The sequence below is a fragment of the Myzus persicae genome, unplaced genomic scaffold (assembly GCF_001856785.1).
Source record: "Myzus persicae strain clone G006 unplaced genomic scaffold, MPER_G0061.0, whole genome shotgun sequence".
Taxonomy (NCBI): Eukaryota; Metazoa; Arthropoda; class Insecta; order Hemiptera; family Aphididae; genus Myzus; species Myzus persicae.
In genome coordinates this window covers 16,459-38,238 of record NW_019104473.1, presented here as the reverse complement: position 1 = coordinate 38,238, position 21,780 = coordinate 16,459, and the positions used below count along the sequence as shown (strand labels likewise).

Here is a 21,780-nt window from a genome sequence, read left to right as displayed (position 1 = left end):
ATTAGATGTTTTCAGTACAAATAAGTAATAACAATAATTTATTATCGATAAGAGAAATACTGCTGACCACCAGATTCTGAAAATTGGAAAGAAAATTCTAAAAATAACTTGAAAACTAAATTATCGTTTAAAGTAAATAGGTATAGAGTATTGATTTTATAGTTGTGTATAATATATACATGATAATTGATAATATTATGCTGGTCTATATTTGAAGACTATAATACAATACAATATTATGAATTATAGTGCGCTTGCATCGGCCAGTCCCTTACGTTGTTCGTAATCGTACATATAAATTAGAAACTAGAAAGACACATCCACTCTTTATGTGATTTACTTTAAAAAAATAGATTAACTTTTTTTAAACTGAGTTAAGTTATTTTTTTTTTCTATATTAACTTTTAACTTATCGAGTTAAGTTTATAATTTGTTAACTGTTAACTTTTAACTTATCGATCTTGTGTCCTCTGAACTTAACTTAACTTGAGTTAATTATTTTCATTAACTTGCCCACCTTTGGATTTAACACAGACTGTTTATTAACAATATTTGAATAGCTAAATGCACTTGAGGAGTAATTATTTTTCTTGAGAGAGACTGCTTCGCGGAAGGGTAAGTTTTCTGTAGCCATAATTTTCTTAACATCCCTTTGGAATGACCACTCTTGGCAATTCCGGTCAGTGGAGAGGTGGGGTAGTTTACAGAAGATGCAAACTGGATCTGTTGCGTTGATTGAAGGGCAAGTAGTTAATGAATGGTCATTTAAGCCACAGTGGCTGCATTTGGATTTACTGTGACAAAATTTAGCCGTGTGGCCAAATCGCAAACAGTTATTGCACTGTATGGGAGAACGGACGCTGGGAGAAATTTTGAAAATGACGTTGTAAATCGATACAGCATCTGGGATTTTGGGGGATAAAAATTTTATTTCCACGACACGAGTAGGAGTTAGGACATTATCCTTTTTGATTGAAATGCGTTTGAAAGCAATAGCGCGGACTGTGTTATAAAGTCCTTCCCAGAAATCTTCTTCGGTTAGGGAACTATCGACTCTGATAATTCCGAAAGAGTAGATAAGCGTGGATGGAATGTATGCTGTAAATCCAATGTTTGCGAGTAGAGGGGAGGTGAGAAAGTTGTTGGCTGACACTTTAGTATTGAAGGTGATTTTGATTTTTTATGACCAATTGGTTTGATGTTGTTGATGCCAGTGAAGTTGGTGGAAAAAATTTTTGTATATTTTAACGGGTGCCAGTGATCAATTTTTAGGTTGATATCTGAATGTTCCGCAATGGTAGTGAACGGACCATTATAATCCGCGGAGAAAAATGTATTAAGTTGTTCGGAATTACGTAAGGACTGTATATCGTTGGAATCGTAATTTATATTAGTGTTTGAAATATCAGCGGTGTAGGTTGTATGTGTGGAAACGGGAACATTAGCGTGATTGTTGTAGAAGGCGATAAAGCTATATCTATATTCATATTATTATCACAGAACAAACAGAACGGAATCTTATTTCATTTAACATGGGCTCTTATGGGAGATGATAAAACTACGTCCGACATTTCTAGATTTTAAACGTGCTGCCACGTACCGGGAATTTCTCTCTTTTTCTTTATATCGTGCAACACTGTTCGTTCAAATTTTTAATATATTATTATATTCAAATAATCAAACCACGATTATTATAGATAGTACTATCTATAATCGTGAATCAAATCGATTTATAATCTATGTTATCTATGGTTGGACATGTGTTGTTGTTGTTATGAGTGGAATTGCCGACTAACAGCGTAGCCACAAACCACAGAAAACTTAAAAAAAAGGGAATTTCTCGGTATGTGGCAGCACGTTTAAAATTCAGAAATGTCGGACAGTTTTTCGATGAGCCTTAAGATTCCCTTCTGTTTGTTCTGTGTTATTATAGGCCGTGTCATTAGTAGAATGAGACAACGAAATGTTGTAATCGAATGTATTGTTGGGCATATTTAATACTGGTGGATTATTTTTAATCTGCTGTAGAGTGGGAGATATAGGGCTAGTTGGAGTTGATACCTTCTTAGCTTGAGATGTTTTTTTACTTGTCTTAGTGGTCCATTCCTGATCCATGTTGTGTGATCTGGAAGCATTTGATGCTTTTTTTATTTTACCGACTGAATTGTTAGGAGCGTGCGGACGATTGTCGTCGCCGCCCGAAGACGACGCCGGCATTATACAAAAGTCGATAGCAAAACGTAGATACGGAGCGACAATTAACGAACGACTTGCTTCGATGGTTGACTTATCGCGACTGAACTAAACATGAATTAATATCGATATTAACATGTTTAAATTGCTATGATGTTAGAACCAATAAAACGCCCAACTATATATTACCTCTAGCAGTTATTGAGAATAAAGTTACAAAGCAAAGAAACAATACTTGAAATTAATTGTAGTAATTGTAGGATCACAGGAAACCATTCGAAAGTATTGAACGTATCTAGTACAAGACAATATTTGTGTATACAATAACAGGAAATTGTTTACTTCATACGATACCATATAAGAACCGTGGCGCTGGATGAATAATTAGACAATAAGACATTTATAAATTAAAAATATTACAGTGAACATTTCTATACTAATCAAAATAATACTCTACAACCAATAATAACACTTTATACTCTATATTAATACTAATATTTCCTCGCCAAGTAAATAAATTATCGAAACAGACTAAATATACTTAAATTCAGTTTACTTAGCATTTATTTATGATATCACATCTTTATAGAGCTTTGAAATTACTGGTTTTATAAATTCAACATGAAGCAAAAAATGTTTTGGTTATACAATGATTTTTTTTTTTGATTTTTTTTCTTCTTTTTTTTACTTAGCTAATTTTTACACGGAGTTAGACGGAGGGTTTTTGTTTTGATGATAATAATCTGTGATATTATTGCTCATGTACTTGGTGCTTATTTACGCAGTAGGTCGGTACATAATTTAATTTATAAAAATACTTAAATTATTGTACGTGCAATTAATGTAAAAAATTTTAAACATGAAACATTGTTTACAGCCCTGCTGGTATTACTATTTCAGTTTTAAATGCTCTTAATAATCTACACCAGCATATTATACCAAAATTATATATTAATTATTATGATTATTATTATAGAAGTTGAAACACAGATCTTGAGACAACTTATTACTTCAAACGCCAGATGTAAAGAACAAAGCGACCTTCACACAATTGTGATGGTTGTAAACAACATTTAGGAAAAACAGGACAAACAAACTTCATTTATTACAATTACAGTATCATCAATTTCTAACGATGAGTTTGAAAATATATGTGCGATGCTTCCAATATCCAATGAGTTATCACTAACCAATTTTAAAGAGACTTTGACTAACGATAAAACATTATATGATAAAATGATAATTTATTATAGGCAAATTATAATATTAATTTAAATAACTGTGTATAAACTATGAACATTTATTGAAAATTTAGGTGAAAATGTTGGCCATGCTTGGTGGATCTAATTTTAAAGAGTCAATAAGACAAATATTAAGAAAGTTAATAACCAATGATTTTGCCAAATCTTTCTGTTACACAGGGCACAAGGAAAACAAAACTGCTTTTAACAATACTATTCTGGCATCATTACTTATTAGTGAGCATTGTAAATTTTTTTTTATTCATATTTTTTTCAATATAAAACCCTATTACCAGTCATGGGTAGTGGTAGTATTCCACAAAACATTAAATACTTTTAGTAAAATTATTGTTATTATTAAAATTGTTAAAGAAAAATAACACCCCTGATTGTGTCAAAAGAATACAAAGTATCCAAATTTTATTTGGAGTGCATTAAATAAGTATTATTTTTACCCAAAACAGTGAATTATAAAATTCTGCAATTTTATTCTTTCAAATTTTGACAACTGTATAACTAATGTTGCTTATAAGTTGGTAGCAATTATACTTATAATTATCTCTTGTATAGGCACTTGTATATTAATATGCTTTATAGATATGATAAATTTGCAATGATAATAAAATAAACTTAAAAGGTTAACTAGTTAATACAATTATAAATTATTATGTTTGTTACAGGCTATCCATTCATCAACCAACAATGCTGATACTTCTGTCAAACAGATTGAAATAGTAGCAAGTATTTGGCTTACCAAAGCATTTGAAAGGCGCAAACAAGCAGCAGTAGAAGTTACATAAACTTGAATTTATCCAATTATTTGTGAAACTCTTCAAATTTAAAAATAAAATGTTTTGTTATTAATTTATGATATTTTATACTTTTATATATTATTAATTAGAAATAACAAGTTGATGAAATTGTTTTGATCTTATATGGATAGACCTATATATAGTATTATACATACCTATATATTTATAGATGTATGTATTTATAATATAATATATCATATTATTATGAATCACACATTTAAAATTATGAAATGAATATTCTAATAATATTATATAAAAATCTAGTAAGTTAATCTATGAATATTCAAAGAATAACTATAAAATTCTTAATAAGAATATTCTTCTAATATGAAGTAAATAATTTGCAATAATTATCCAGTGATTATTATATGAATATTTGGGTAAATGACATGAATATTCTTAAAAAATATTTATAGACGATAGAATATTCACAGAGTATCTATAGTCGGCTCATTTTGCAAGTTTTGATTACTGTGAGCAGATCTATAGATCATAATATAATAATCCATATCCATGAATAATACATATCGATATCTTCTTATAATATATTAAGAACATTTTTGTGTTACTTGGATCCCCTCCCTTTTATAATTCTAATTTATTGAAACTCATTACGTCTAATGCAACTTTTAAATAGTTATAGGAATTCAAAGCATTAAATTCTTATAAACAAAACCAGCTAAAGTGATTTCACTATTATTTGAAAAAAATAAGCAAATGAGGTAGGTATAATAAATTCACCTGATAAACCAAAAATATACAAAAATTTAAAAAAAAAAAATATTTTATTTATATTACCTATATATGAAATCATAATGTACAAGTTAATTATGAAGGCCCATCGGAGTATAATTGTTAACATATTTTAAATTACTGATGCCGTTGCACAATCTGCTCCCCCCCCCCCCAAAAAAAAAATGACGTCCCGGCTTTATCGGCATGTATATATGAATTTTTCCGAGAAGTAAAATTCTACAATCTATCTATGTCTATTTATGTATATAAAAATTAATCCCTATTTCCCTTAGTCGAAGCATCAAGCTTATTTCTTATCATTTAAAATAGATCCATCTATCTTCGATCTATGTTATAAAACAGTTAATGTATAATTTCTTACTGCTCATTTCACAGTGGAATCAATCGGAAGATTAATGAAAAATTATACAGTAAGTTTTTTGATAAGTGTTTGTTTATCAGGTTTATTTAAGCAATCACTCTTAAAATTTTAAACAAACTTAAGTCACCCGCGGGCCGCCGTGCCATACAATATGTATATATAGGTATACAATATGCATGTTTATTTTAATGAATACTAATTTTCCTCTCAACTTTCTTAATTTTTTAGTAGAACATGGTACTTTTTAAAATTTTTTGGTTGCCATTGGTTAAGCGGATAAATCAGGTTTAAGAATGCATCAAATTAAATTTTAGTGCATTGCCTAACAAGGTGGCTGTCAGCAGTGTCAGCTGAGTTACACTTATAGCCACTCATCGGTATGTACACAATCAAAATAATTAATATACAAATTATAATTATAACTATAGCATAATTGTTTAACAACAATTTGTGTATGGAATCATTAGCATTATTTGTACTCAAAAAGAATTTTTTTTTTTTTAATTATTTTTCATAATAGACCTCTAAGGTTGTAAAAGGGTAGTTTTTTATATAGCTATATATTACACGGGAATCGCCGTGACGGGACTCCTAGTATTTCTTATAAAATTGTCATTGTCTGATAATTTTTTGAAATTAACTTAATAAAATCATACTTAAAAGTGTAAATACAATATTTTAGTGATATATAGAATATTAAGTAACAACTACTCGTAGCTATTTAAATAAATTATGTAAAAACGATAACTGTACTTGTCAAGTTTTTCGTTTTGATAATTTGTTTTATAATTTTCATTTTTGGATTTTCTCACTCGCATTGATCTTGAGTAACGTCAGTCAAGTGAGCACTTCTAAGTTTTAAATCAATTTCAGCTTTCACCCTATCAATTAAAACTGAAAGCAAAATAAATATGGATGAAGATTCTTGATAAAATCACAGATTATATTAAAAAATTAATATAATAATAATATAATAATAGCTTAATATAATCTGTGATGAAATCTTCCATTGAAATTTGTTGGAAGGATTCACGGTTATTATTTGTGAGTTTTAAACTAGAGCTTGCTAATCTTTACATTTCTGAAGAATAGTTAAATGGTTTTATTAAATAGTTGTCAACGAGATAGTCTGCTTATTTCATAACACTATCATCCATAGGATGTTCGGTATAATTAATGTTTTGAAGAAAACAACTTAAAACATTATTTGGTTCTAGAAAAAGCAATCGAAATTTATGCAGCTACCATTTTCTAATTTCCTAAGATCGGTCTATATATTCGGAGCATTTTAGACTGCATTAATAATTGTGAATATGGTAATAATATTACACCTAATGAATTGCAATTCTGTAATATCATGCCAAAAGTATGAATGTAAGTCTTGTTTTTAAGTATACAAAAAACGAATGGAATATAAGTTCCGTTTTTAAGACCAAGGATAGTTATGATTTAAGTGAGAATTAAGTACACACCTAACATTTGTACACGCATACACAAAATATTCGTAATTTGAAGACTGCAAAAAAATATTATTTTAAATTGTATTTCATTAACCTCCAACTGATCTGTGTTATATAATCATTATGTAAAAAGTATTGTGTTATGTGTATGTCGATGTGTGTAATAACTTAATAACATCTAACTAATATTGATCAGTTCGAATGTGCGTATCGAGAATGTAATTTAGAAAAATATATTGAGCACCTCATGAATATCATCATCAATTCGAAAGATCGTTCTTCAACATGTTAAAATATCATGTCTATATATGGCACATTCAAAATATTCAGTCATGTTATTTAGGATGGATATAAGGTATTGACTGAAACAGAACGATTTTCGTCGAACTCTCATTATATTATATACATTTGGAGTAAAATGTTATATAGTAATATTGTAATGAAAATTTCATGTTTTGTATTTATTTTTATTTTTATATTTTCACGAAACAAACTCAAAGTGCCTTTAAAAAAATATACATGCCTCACAAGAACTTACAGGAAAGCTTAACTTAAAAAAATAATAATAATCATGTTAAAACCTAAAATATTCATTGACTCTTGTAAAAACAGAAAATTATAAAATAGTTATACTTTTCCAAATATTTATTCACACTGTATGTATACTTAAATATTGTATTGTGTAAGCTTTTGATATTTAGAAATTTAAAATAATAATAAATATGAATATAAACATAGGTTAAAGCCAGTACATAAATTATTGTAATAATAATCAAAACAATAACAATTTTAATTAGAATGTAAATAAAAATTAATTTTACAATTGCATTTTCATTTATAATAAGTCAAGGTAATAAGTCATTTAATATATTTTTAAAAAAAGAATTGTCGTGTAATCTTCTAACCACATTCTGACAGTAAAAATTAACGGGGTTTTCCCATAAATATGCTGAAAAAAATAAGCATTAGTTTTTTTGACTGCATGCATAGATTGGTCTCCCGCAGACTCGTGGAAATTGATTATAAAAGTATATAAAAATAAACTTTTGCCATAACCCAAACAAAATTTTACTCAACACAAAGTGTTTATAAAATAATTATTTTTATAATGATAAAATAGAAATTTTCAACGAACTTAAATTAAAATTTAATATTAAAATTTTGATTTATCTTGGCAATACTTACTATATGCTACAGAACATTTCATGAAAATAAATTAAAAATAAACCAAAGTAATTCAAAAATATATGATGCCCAACACAGTAGTATTATGATAACCCGGGCTCGCATTATGTCAATTGGATAATCTGATATTTTTACGTCATTTACTGGAGATGGAAAACCATGAGGTTATTTTCATTTAACGATTTTATGTCATATTATTAAAGAATATTGCACTACTAAAAATATTCTCTATGGAATGTTCCCAGGAAATAGGAATATTCCAGAAATATTTCTATACCTCTAGAGGACAAACACTTTATACAAAATAAATCAAATTACTTCCAGGAGCTGGAATAAAAAAAAAATGGTTAAGCATAAACAATATAAGTTTCTTGAATATCGGATTTTGATAAAATTTAATATTACTGTTTACTGAGACCGAAAAATGTCATCAAAAATAATATTATTTATTATATAATGCCCAACACATGGCACTCAGTCCTTGTCATTAAAAAGTTAAGTACCTTTTGATAACCTGTTTTTGTTATGCTATTTACTTGAGCTGGGAAAACCTATGAGCTTACTGAATAACCGGTACTTTTGTTTTAATCATGACACTCTGTTTAATTTTAACTCACATAATTTATATGTACTGAAATTGATTAATATTATTTTATTTAAATTAAATCAGGGCTTGCATTTGAAAAATAAATTTTGTTTTACGTTATTTACAATCAAAACGTTATACAAATTTTGAGTTTATCGTTATTCAAAATTTAAACGTTATTCAACTTTTGTGTTTATCGTTATTCAGAATTAAAACTATATACAATTTTTACGTTTATCGTTATTCATAATTAAAACGTTATACAATTTTTGCGTTTATCGTTATTTAAAATTTAAAAGTAGGTATTTAGATACCTGTTTTAAAAGTACACAGGCCGCAATTTAATAGTATACGACTATGACCTTTTTTTGGGGACATAATTTCCCTATTCTGAGTTTTAAGTAGGTATTGTTTAATTTTATTTATTTAATTAAATGGGTTTAACTAATATAAAGAAAACGTATGCACGTTAAAACTATAAGTATATTAGTATAAAATATAAATATTTAACATTTGACAACAATATTAGACAAACACTGACGAGTGAATAAATCTGAGCAAACTGAACACCGAACACAATAGTTGAATAACTTGAGTGGTATAAATTTCGACCGTAGTACAGATCGTACAGTACAATATTATCAGAGCATCACTATTATTAGCTACCTATTGGTAATTAACTTATTCTATTAATAACTTCTTATTAAGTTTTAAAATAATATCTAATACGGGATCTCCCGGATAGGCCGGATACGGAATAAAATTAATTCTTGGATTGAATAAATAATTGAATACTACTAAGTATTATTAAATAATTGGGAATTAATTATTTCGTTTAATGGAATACAATATGCACCGTTTTGCGTTATGTTTTGTTTAATGATACATCATATATTTTGTTAAACGTTACGTTTTGTTTTGTGTTATTTATTTATTTACGTTTACCGTTTTCCGTTATAATTACGTTTACAAATTTCAATCGTTTTTTATCAAATATAACGTTTGCAAGCCCTGAATTAAATACATTTTTTAAATCATCCAAATAATTTCTATAAAAATTCTATTAAAATGTAGTATTCAAATGTATAATAGTTTTGTGATTAAGATAATAATTTACAACTGCAAGTCTAATCAAACATATGAACAATATTATAAAATACATGAATGTATACTATAAATTACTGGACAATATTTTCGTGAATTTTCTATGAAACATCAATACCTACCTATACGTATTTCATTAATCTCCTCAAAAAACAATAACCCTGAATCAATTGATATCCATTTAAGTTTCTTATGCAGAAAAATTTCTTTAGAAGAATATACTATACTATTAAACAAACATAATTTACAAAATGAAATTGATAAAGTACCTTGTCCATCTGGAATAAAATAAAAATTGTAATCAGATATTACTTATAAAATATTTTTAAATATCTCGATGTTGATGAACTCTACCAAGATTGTTTACCATCATACCAAGACAGAAAAATGGTTTTAAATAATATTCTATAATGATCAACACATTACATCCTATCCTTGGCATTTAATATATTATATCATTTGGGATAACCAGTTCTTGTTATAACATTTAATTGAGCTGGGAAAATCTATGAGGTTACTGAATAAATGTTACTTTCACTTTATTATGTGCTATTAGAAATAATCTTTAGGAAATAATTTCGGAACTAATTAAAAATCCTGAAATATCACTCTACCTCTCAGGGAAATACTAAAAAAAATGGGCTGCTTTAATAATTATTTTAGTTAGTAAATTATTTGAAATTTCAATCATTAAATGGATAACTCACACTCAACTATATATATTGAAATTGATTAATATCATATGGTTTAAATCAATTACATTTTTTAAATCATCTAAATTATTTTTATTATAGTGTTATACTCAAAAATATTATACTTTTGTGATTAAGATTATTTATAACTAAATGTCTAATCAAATATATCTACAATTTAAAAAAAATACTCGAATGGAAACGATAAAGTACTGGATAATATATTTGTAAATTTTCTATGAAACAACAATAAGTATTTTATTAACCTCTCCATAAAAAAACACCTCTTTAATTGTGTCGGATGATACAGCCCCCCCCCCCCCTAGCTTATTTATGCTAAATTTGAGTATCTTCCTGAATCTTAATTGCTATCCATCTACTTTTCTTATATAGAAATATTTTTTTGTAAAAATATGCTACACTATTAGACAAATGTCATTTACAAAATGAAACAGATACAGTACCTTGTGTATCTGGAATAAAACGAAAATTGTATTTAACTATTAATATTTGTAAATTATTTTTAATTATTCAGATTTTGATGAAATTCACCAAAATTGTTTACCGCCACACCAAGACAGAAAAATTTCACAAAAATGAATATTAAATAATATTGTACAATTTTCAACACTTAACACCCTATCATTGTCAATTAAATTATGCCAGAAAAATCTAAGAGGTTACTCAGTTATCGTTAGTCTCACTTAATGATGTGACTGTCTCCAGAAATATTCTAAACGGAATGTATCCAGGAATAAGAAATAATCCCTAAATATAACTTCACCTTAAGCAGTATAAATAATTATTGTTGTAAGGGAAATATTCAAAATCCAATCATTATACGGACAACTGACAATGTATATTTTGAATTTAATGTAAATCATATTGTGCAATGGTATAAAAGTTTATGAATCTTTTTATTTTTTTTGTGATTCAGAACATTTACCATTACAAGTTTAATTAAACATATCACAATAGTTAAAATATTCTTGAATATGAACTATAAATTCTTGGACTTATGAATATTTTTACTGGTTGTTTATGAAATATCACTGAGTATTTCATTAACTTCAACAAAAGCATTTTTTCAATTATTTGAGGCTAAAACACTGATGAATTTCGACAAACGCTTCTCAGAAAATATTTTATCAATATTAATCATAAGACTCAAAACTTTTACAAAACAGAGGTCATTAATTACATGGATCTGGATAAAATAAAATCATAAGTGATGAATTAATTATAACATACTTTTGTATTATACGATTTTATCATTTTTAACATAATTGTTTACACGGACACAAAAATAGACACCAAAAATAATTGTATTATTTATATTATACGCAAAACGTGACACTCTATCCCAATATATATATCGAGTCCTTCGGGATTACCAGTTTTCGTGAGGCTATTTACATATGTTGGAAAAATCCATGAGGTTACTGAGTAACCATAACTCCCACATTATAATGTACCACTAGGAATATTAAATATGTAATTCACTACTTCTTTATGACATCACTTAAAAAAAGAGAATTATTATTGTGCAAGTAGAATATACATTAACGATAGGCAGTTTAAATTATTATTAAAATAAAGAAATTATTATAATTTCCTTCTTCAAAATGACAACTGACATTTAAGGCTATTTCTGAAATTCGATTTTTGTATTTTATACTGAAATGATTCAAATTCTCTCTGGAACGATCCATAAGTTTAAATAATATACACCTCTTTAAGACTAACATAATTAAAAAAATTAAAATTATTATGTACTTGGTCGATCTAAAATAAAAAAAAATTATAATTAGGTATTAATTATAAAGTATTTATTAAATTTCAGAATTTTCATTAATTTTACCAAGATTGTAATTAAATAGAATATTCAATAATGTAGAATACCCAACACAATAATAATATGTTCCCTTATATAACCAATTATTGGTTTTTCATGAGTTTACTCTCATTTTATGCTGTTCCACTAGGTATGCTCAAAAAAGAATGTATCCGGAAATAAGAAATAATTTTGAAATATAGTCGTATTTGACTCTATGTACCGGGAAAATTTCTAAAAAAAAAAGTAATGTAAATAATGAATCTGGTTAAAAATTTGTTTTCAATCCAATAATTACAATGCCTACTGTAATCGTATACATTTTAAAGTCAATTTAAATAATATTGTGCAAATAGAAAACAAGTTTTTTAAGTATCCTGTAAAATTTTATTTTAAATATAACTTTTTTGTGATTCGGAACATTTACCATTACAAGTTTAAGTAAACATAAGACATAGTTTAAATTTACTAGAAAATTTACTAATATTAATATGCTTTCGAATATATTTAATGATTTCCTATGAAAAATCCATATGAGTTTTATTATAAATATCCAAAACAAACAGCTTCTTAGTTATGTAATATCATTGCCCTTCCCCCAGCCAAAAATTATTTTTAAATTAAAAATCTTCATACTGAATTTTAAAGGAATTCCACCTATGCTTCTCATAATAGAAAATATAGTTAGAAGAATAACCACCACCACCTACAAGACAAACATATATTATAAAATATAAGTCATTACGTACTGAAGAAATCTGAAATAAATTAATATTTTTTAGTTACATGATAGTTATGAAATATTTCTGAATTTTCTGAATTTGATAAATAGCACGTTTATATGCAAATCTGGACTCGACAATTAATGTATTAATTATGTCTCTTGGGAAAACCGGTCAATTATGTAACACCGTTGACTTGAGGTTGAAAAACTATGTGGACATTTTTACTAAATAATGCACCATTATTTTTATACTCCAAGGCTGACCGTCAAGACACGATAGATATTAGATATCTTTATGGTTAATAACTATTTTTCTTTTTTTTTTTTGATGCATATAAATAAATATAAACTGTTATACAAGCTTATAATGTTTGTGATTCGTAACACTTTCAACTTTAATATTCATTAAACATTGAAATATAATTCTGAACAATAACAAATTATTATGTTCTCAATCAGAGATTGTCAGGTTTTAAGTTTTTTGCTATCGCAGTCCTTCTTTGCATACAAATATTACTATATTAGCCTTCACAGAAATTGTAATTTATTTCCACCTGCGCTTTCCATAATGGAAAACTTTATATGAATATGCAATACTCCATAACAAACATCTTTTAAAAATAAAATTAATTGCATACTTAAATAAGCTGGAATAAATAAAAATATTATTAATATTAAAATGATATGTAGGGAAGCCATAGAAAAAAGACGCATAGCAAGATCAGATTTTAGAAGAGCTGGGAGTCAGATAGAGAAGAATATTTTTCTCAATGAAAAAAAAAACTGTAAGAGAATAATACAGAGAGAAAAAAGGAAATTCATAAATGGGATTCTGGAAGAAGCAGAAAAGGATCGCTCACAAGGAAAAATTAGAAACTTCTTCAAGACTATTGGACGATATAAAGACTTCAACCCAACTTTAAAGGCAATAAAGGACAAAAATGGAAATACTATTATGGAACCAAGCGATAAAGCTAAAAGATGGAGAGAGTATTTCATTGATCTTCTAAATGCGGCAATACCAGTAAATCAGTAAAGGAAAGGCGCATTAACAGACAGCGGAACCAATGATTAGTGATATAAAGTTGGATGAAGTCAAGGTTGCTATCAACAGTCTAAAGAACTGGAAAGCTCCAGGATCTGATGATATACCGGCTGAGCTTATTAAATACGGGGGCGAAGAAATGCACAAGGTTATCTTCAAAATATTCCAAAAGACTTGGGAAGAAGAACAAATGCCTGAAGAATGGAAAAAAGCAGTAATCATACCCATTCACAAGAAAGGTGATAAAACTGAATGTGGAAATTACAGAGGAATATCGCTCCTAACCTCAGCACATAAAGTATTCTCCAAAGTGCTACTGAACTGTATAAGTCCCTATATAGAAGAAAACCTAGGTGAATATCAATGTGGTTTCAGGAAGGGGAGGTCAACTATTGAACAAATTACAATTATAGGTCAGATCATCAGAAGTATGAATATCGACAAGACCTCTGGCAGATATTTGTTGAATTTAAGAAAGCCTATGATAGCGTACATCGAGAGAGCCTGTACAACGTAATGACGGAATTTGATATACCGAAGAAGCTAAGGAACTTAGTCAGAATGTGTATGGAAGGATAACAGTATAAAGTCAGGATAGACCAGACAATCTCCGAAACATTTACAGTGGAAACAGGGCTAAAGCAAGGGGATGCATTATCTCCAGTATTGTTTAATCTAGCTTTAGAGAAAGCGATCAGAGAGTTGCAGAAAGAGACAACGGGTATAGAAATAAATCAGCAAAAAATTCAAATCCTAGGCTTTGCTGATGACCTAAACATTATAGGCAATACCAGAGATGACACAGAAAAAGCAGCGAAAGTGCTAGAAATAGCAGCAGAAAAATTAGGTCTAAAAATAAACACCGAAAAGACAAAGATCATGGAGTTATTAGACATGAATACAGATTTTACGGACTCCGACTCGAATGAATCGATATATGAAAAAGTTAATGAGTTTAAATACCTTGGCGTATGTATAAATACAAAGAATGACTGGTCACAAGAGATTGGAGTAAGGATAATAAAAGCAGGAAAGGCGTCATTTGCATTATTCAAATTTTTCAAAAATAAAATGCTATCAAAGAAAACAAAAGTTAGACTCTACACAGTAATAGTGAGAGCTATATTAACATATGGATGCGAAGCTTGGACGACTACAAGCGTAACAGAACGAAGACTAACAACCTTTGAAAACAAGATATGGCGTATGATATGTGAACCCAAATTAGACGAGAATACTGGTATGTGGAGGAGAAAGTTTAACAAAGAACTAATTGAAGAAACAGAAATGACTCCAATTAAATATTACATAAGAGGACAAAGAATCCAGTGGTTTGGGCACATTATGCGAGAGGGTAATGACAAGATAACCAAAACAGTACCGTCTTGGAAACCTACAGGTAAGAGACCACGAGGACGACCGAGAAAAAGGCGGATGGATGTGGTCGAGGAAGATCTAAAAAGGATAGGAATTTTAGGACTGGAGAAATATAGTACATGATCGAGAGAAGTGGCGTGAAGTAGTGATGGCGGAAAAAACTCTTGTAGAGTAGATAAAGCCAGCAGAAGAAGAAGAAGAAGAACATTAAAATATTTTTTAAGTTCCCTTTTAAATAATTACAAAATACAAACATTTATAATGCTCAGACATAACAACATGCACTCAAAAATTAATACAATGTAATGTCTGTGAGAACACTTTTTGTTAATAAACTTGACAGTTTGATTCGTGATTTCACCTCATCTGGTCATGTAACCAACTTTCAACCATTTATGTACAAAAAAAAAAAATTAACTGAACTCTACTATTAGCAAAATATTCTTCAAACAAATAATTTTTGATGTAACCTAAATAGTCGAAATTTCTATTTCCGAAAATAGACAGTTGTGTATTATCATAGCTTCTGAACCATATTTTAAAATGATAAGCCCCCACTGAAAATGTATTGGATTTCTGACTCTATTTCTTATAATGGAAAACTTTTTCAAAATAAAAACCATTATAGGTCAAAAATGTTGTACATAGGAAAATGTAATACTTACATATATTTTCTGAAAAAAAAAATTGAAATTACTTTTAAACAATTTCAAATTCAAGATTTCAATATATTTTATCGAGGCAGAAAATTGCCATATAAAATAATTTTAAAAAAAATAAAATATATGAACTCTGAATGATGAATCTTCTTCACATGGAACTCTTGCCATGACAATTAATACATTATAATCAAAGGGATACTGTGTTGTTATTGCTCCAACCACTTGAGATTTAAAAACTATGTATTTTTTCTCACTACAAAATGTGACATTAAGAATTTTCTCCATAGTATGTTCATGATAAATATACTAGAAATATTCTGAAACATACTTTCAAAGGAAATTATATCGAAAAAGTGCTATAGTTCACAAAATTCATTGTTGATCAAGGTCGGGCTAATTTGATATAGAAATACGTAAGTTAATTTCAATGTTAAATGTCACTTTATTTTTAAACTTCTCAGAATTTCAAGTTAAACTGAGATAAACTTAAGTTACTTTTTTGTATAAAAAATAAAACAACCCTACCCCTTTTAAAGCCAACATACATTATACGTATTTAATGGAGGTCTTACAGTTTCATATAAATTTCTGTATATGATTATGTACTTTCATACTTTAATCAATGAGAAACTCTAACATAATAATTAATTTTATGAATCTGTATTATTTAATTCAGTTGTATTTCCATATGTAAATAAAAATATGATGACAAGTACCTAGGTACTTATTAATGAGTATACAAACACTCGTAATATTATATCGTGTAACCACTAACCATTCTCTCAAATTATTATTTATTATTTTATTCTTACTATATTTATTAAGAACAATGATTAATTCCGTTTATTTTTATTTTATTTCTTGTGAAATAATTTTTTTTCATTTGAAGTTTTAATAAGAAAAAAGCGAATAATCTGACGTCGATCTGCTGTTTATTAAGTGTCTACTAGATCTCTGTAACGGATTGTGTTAAATTTGAATTCAACGATATCATATCATTGTATTGGAAAATCGATTTTGAGCGGAGAGGGTATTATTCTTAAATTATCAGTGATGCTGTAGTAGTATTAAATATATCTTTGTACTTGGGCTGTTTTATAACCGAATTGCAAAGAAATGTATAATACATTTTATGATTTAGACACTACGTATATGGCTACTATTAAAGTTTATTACTATCAATTTAAGTTTCATTACACAGATATTTTTCTATACATACGGTTTATAAATGATTGAATTCGAGCATGATGTCCTGTATAAAAAAAAACATTCTGATAATTTTCTATTTTTTCAATTCATCTGCATTCCATAATTTTTTATTTTATAAGTATTTTTATAAGTTTTCAGATAATTATTCTAATGAATCTAAAAATAATTCAAAGGAAGTAAAATATTTTAATGCATCTCCATAATATCCAAACATTTTTTGACAACTACGTATCGTTTCTTTCTGATATCACTATACGTCTACTTGCTTATAAATTAAATAATGCAATTTCAATTCTAAAATATTCACAGGAATTTTTTAAAAAACTAAAGTATGTACTTCATTCTCGTCTCCGAAAAAATACTCAAAATATTTAATTGGATTTTCATGTATGTTTCTTATCATCGAACATTTTTCTAAGAATAAACAGTAATCATTAAACATTCACATTTTCCAAAATAAAACAGATTACGTACGTGATATATCTGAAATATAAATTGTAAATAATAATTATAAAATATTTTTAAATTTCCAGATGTTGATAAATCATAATAATACTTTCTTATCAACACAGATAAATGTTATCAAATAGAATTAAAATAAATAAATACACAAAATATACAAAATTTTTAATCTCCAACACATGACATAATGGACTTCCTAATGAAAAAATTATGTCCCTTGTGGTAACATTTCGAAGTTGATTGATTCTTTTAAGCATTGTAATGTCGCTATAGAGTATTTATAAACAATTATTTTTGTTTTAATTATTAAATACGATTTTTCATGTATGATGGTCATAAGAAAGGAAAAACAATTTTCAAATACGTATTACTTTAAACTATATAATTATGTATCAATAAATCATTGTAATTGTAATGTTCTGACCAAAGAAAGTCGAACAGTTTATTCGAGATAAAGTCATGGACATGACACAGTCAATATTAATAGGATTTTTCTATGAAACTTCCATAAGTATTTCATATGCATCCATAAAAATAGACGGACTTTTAGTTGAGAGAGATCATTGCTTCCCTAAGATATTCTAAAAAAGACTGTTTATAACTGGTTATTTTCGATAAGTTCTTGGACTTGGGAATAATCACGGGCATTTCATTAGATTTTCCTTAAGGCATTTCATAAGCATCTACGAGAACAGAATCTTATATTTCAGTGGATTTTAATTTGTGCTTCCTATTGTGGACAATTTTCTGTGAATAAACATTACCATAGGACAATCATATTTTCCAAAATAAAACTGGATTATACGTACCAGCGCCTTCTAGAATTAAATATAAATTGTAGAAAATAATTATTTTATATTTTGGAATTACCTGACTTTTGTAAATCATAATCATATATACACAGATAAGCGCAATAAAAAAATAAATAAACAGCTTATCCAAAAATATGTAATTTCCAACACATGACTCTCCGGACTTGCTGATTTATATGGTATGTCCAATGATATAACATTTTGTCTGACGCTTATTATATTAGCTGCATTAACAATGAGGTTTTCATATAATCCCCAGTTGATAATTTAAGGCAAGGACAATACCACATTTCACTGTAGGTTTCGAGTACAACTCTCTTAAGAGTAGATTTTTAAAGTGCCATAATAATTCAACAAAACCATCACGTTATTGTACATTTGTATTTCCCGATGAACTTGTTTATCCAGCCACCATCCAAGTGCTTACTAAATTGCTCTCGGAGCCCTCAGCCTGCACAGTTAACATTTGAGTCGTTCTCATTTATATATATTTGCTCTCATCTGATGCCATCTACCTCCTAATGTTAGACACCAGAATTCTGTTTGGGACCAGCAAGGTGAACTCCTTGATCTATTTCAAATTAAAAATGTTGACTTCATCGTGTGAATCGAGACTCACCTGTCCCAATACAACCATTCATTCAAATTACCAACGTCAACACATACTTTACTCATAAACCTCTAGTAAACGGTTGTCCTCCAGCGGGACTCGCAACAGTTCAAGTTTACAAAAATTGTATTGACTACGACATGAAGATCAATATTATCTATCATATGCCGATGTCTTCGACATTGCTATCATAAAAGCTGGTTGTCTTAGCTATCATCTAGAAAATCTTTAAAGTGTGCTATCATATTTTCACCTCTCAAATGATGTAAAAGAATGAATCAAATGTTGAATCCAAGCTAATTATTCTTCCTAAAATTTCCATTGAGGACAAAATAATCTCCAAATTACTTTTATCAAAACAAATTACTGATTTCATCTCAGACAATGTCAAGGCCAATTATGTAATGCATAATAAACAGAAAATCAGATTTACCGCCAGTTATCCAATTCCAAATTACCAAACGAAAACTAAATCCATTTTGTACAGTGTTAGACACTCGGTGACCAAAACACTATTTAACCACCAAACTACAAGTTTTGCTATACTGTAGGTGTAGTGTGAATAACTGTAATAGTTGTGTAAAACTTTGATTTCTTAAATATAAAATTCTTGTATTCGTAAATTGATGGTTTGCAAAGACGATGTAACTAGTTATTTTTTATTTTTATTTTTTTAGTTCCTGGACTTGTTTTTTTTTTAATCTACTGTCCATAGTTTAAGACAAATAAAATACAAAATAATTCTATTGGTTAAGGGTCCATCTTTGCTCAGAATATATTTCATTTGTTTTTATAGATGCATTTCTGTTTCATACTAATTTAACAAATTCATCACATTAAGATTGACGCGGCTACGGCGGTGTTGTGGGTTACGGTGAGACGGTCTTGAGGTGGTGGTTTGAGTCACAAACCAAAACCAGAGATGAACGTCAACAAAAAAAATACACAAATGACGATCGCGGTTATGGTGGATTAACATTTTTATTGATGTAGAGCAAAACAGGTAGGACACGCAAATATAGGTGTATGTAATTATGTCTGTGTACGATTTATTCGTGGTAATACGGTGATCTCAGGTGCTGGTGCGTGCGGTTCGACGATCGGTGTAAGAGAGCGACCCCGTCGCCGCCGCCGGCCGGTGCTTGTCCAGCGCACTTAGTATTCCCGTCCCACCTAGCCATTGCGGCGTGGTGGGAGAGTCGACGGTGTCGCGTCGTAGTCACCCGTGGTGGTGGTTGATAAAGTCGTAGACCGGACGTGGCGGTGCCTGTACTTTGTACTGGCTGCTGCCGCGTACCGTGTCAAGATACTCCCCAAGTCCACCCTTTAATTATTATGCTATGTCCAATATGATTTATGTGCTATGAACGATGTTTTTTAGCTCGATTAACAATGAAGTTTTCTTAAAATCTACTGTCCATAGTTTAAGACAAGGAAAGTACGCGGTCCACCCACATGGATATTAAAAATGTAAGCTCCTCTGAAATTCAAATTCAAATCTGTTTATGATTCTCTAAATGGAACAATTTGTATTTATTATAAAATATATTTAAACATTTATAATTTGATCAATTTTACTAATGCTTTTTACACTCACAAAAATAAAAATACATATAAAAAATAAAATCAAAAAACAATTTGTACAAATTGTAACTGCATTCCAACACCATGATTGCATTTTAAGTACAACCTTGATCTTTTTGATATTGAATAATAATATATTCTATACATTGTTATTTTATTAAACTTTTTGGTAATAAAATCATTTTTAGAACATACATATTTTTAACATACTTGATTTGAACTCATTGATACGTCTTTTTATATCTGTAAAAATAATCTATGTATTAAAAATTTTCAATATATACATATATGAGTTTTACATCATACGTGTGTTTCAGTATTCGTATTTTTTTGCATATGGGCTTATGTCCAGAAGTAGGAATGAAGGCTAAGTTCGGGCTAATTTTTTGCTGAATTTTTAGTTTTGTACCTGTAGGTTGATACCATGCCTGGTTGGAGACTGGAGAGCTATGCTGGGTGTGGATGTTGTGACAGGTAGTGAGCATTTGAACTTTCGGCAACTCCACCTCCACCGTGTACTTCAATCACTTGATAGTTTAATTAATATTCAATAGATTCTACACTTTTTTATGAGGTGAATCATTTTAATTGAACCTCTTCAATTTACCACAGCCTAAAGATCTTATCGTATGTATTCCGCTGTACTTAAAATATGTAATATCCAAGATCCAATGAGAAATAAGAAAATCAAAACTATAGAAACTCTGATTTAACTGTTTAAATTTCAAAATACAATTGTTAGCTTAATATTATATTTGTTAAGGCTTTTTAAAACAAACCTTCCTTAAGGAGTCAGATAAATGAGATATTGAATATATCCATTGCGAGTGATGTGTGAATTTGTGTAGTAACTGATCATAACTGTGCTTGATTTCTGTGAAAGCGTAGTTCCATATCACTCTATTTCATAACCAAAAAAGTTTCAATATGAATGTTGGAAATGGATTTTCAATCTGTTGTATTATGTTATGGGTAAAGAACCAAATAAATTTCTTCTTTTCTTGTTTAAAATTCACTCATGATTGATATCAATGAAACAAACGAAATAAATGTTTCCAGAACTTTTTTTTG

General features: G+C 28.5%; 1 protein-coding gene across 1 annotated transcript; it reads right to left on the bottom strand.

The window, feature by feature from the left end:
- Window positions 1-481: 481 nt before the first annotated feature.
- On the bottom strand, window positions 482-1,177 carry LOC111042406 (the record flags this gene model as incomplete). The annotated part of the gene is made up of 1 exon (XM_022326997.1): window positions 482-1,177. A coding segment is annotated over one exon (696 nt), but the record flags the coding sequence as incomplete, so codon positions are not given.
- Between the last annotated feature and the right edge of the window lie 20,603 nt (window positions 1,178-21,780).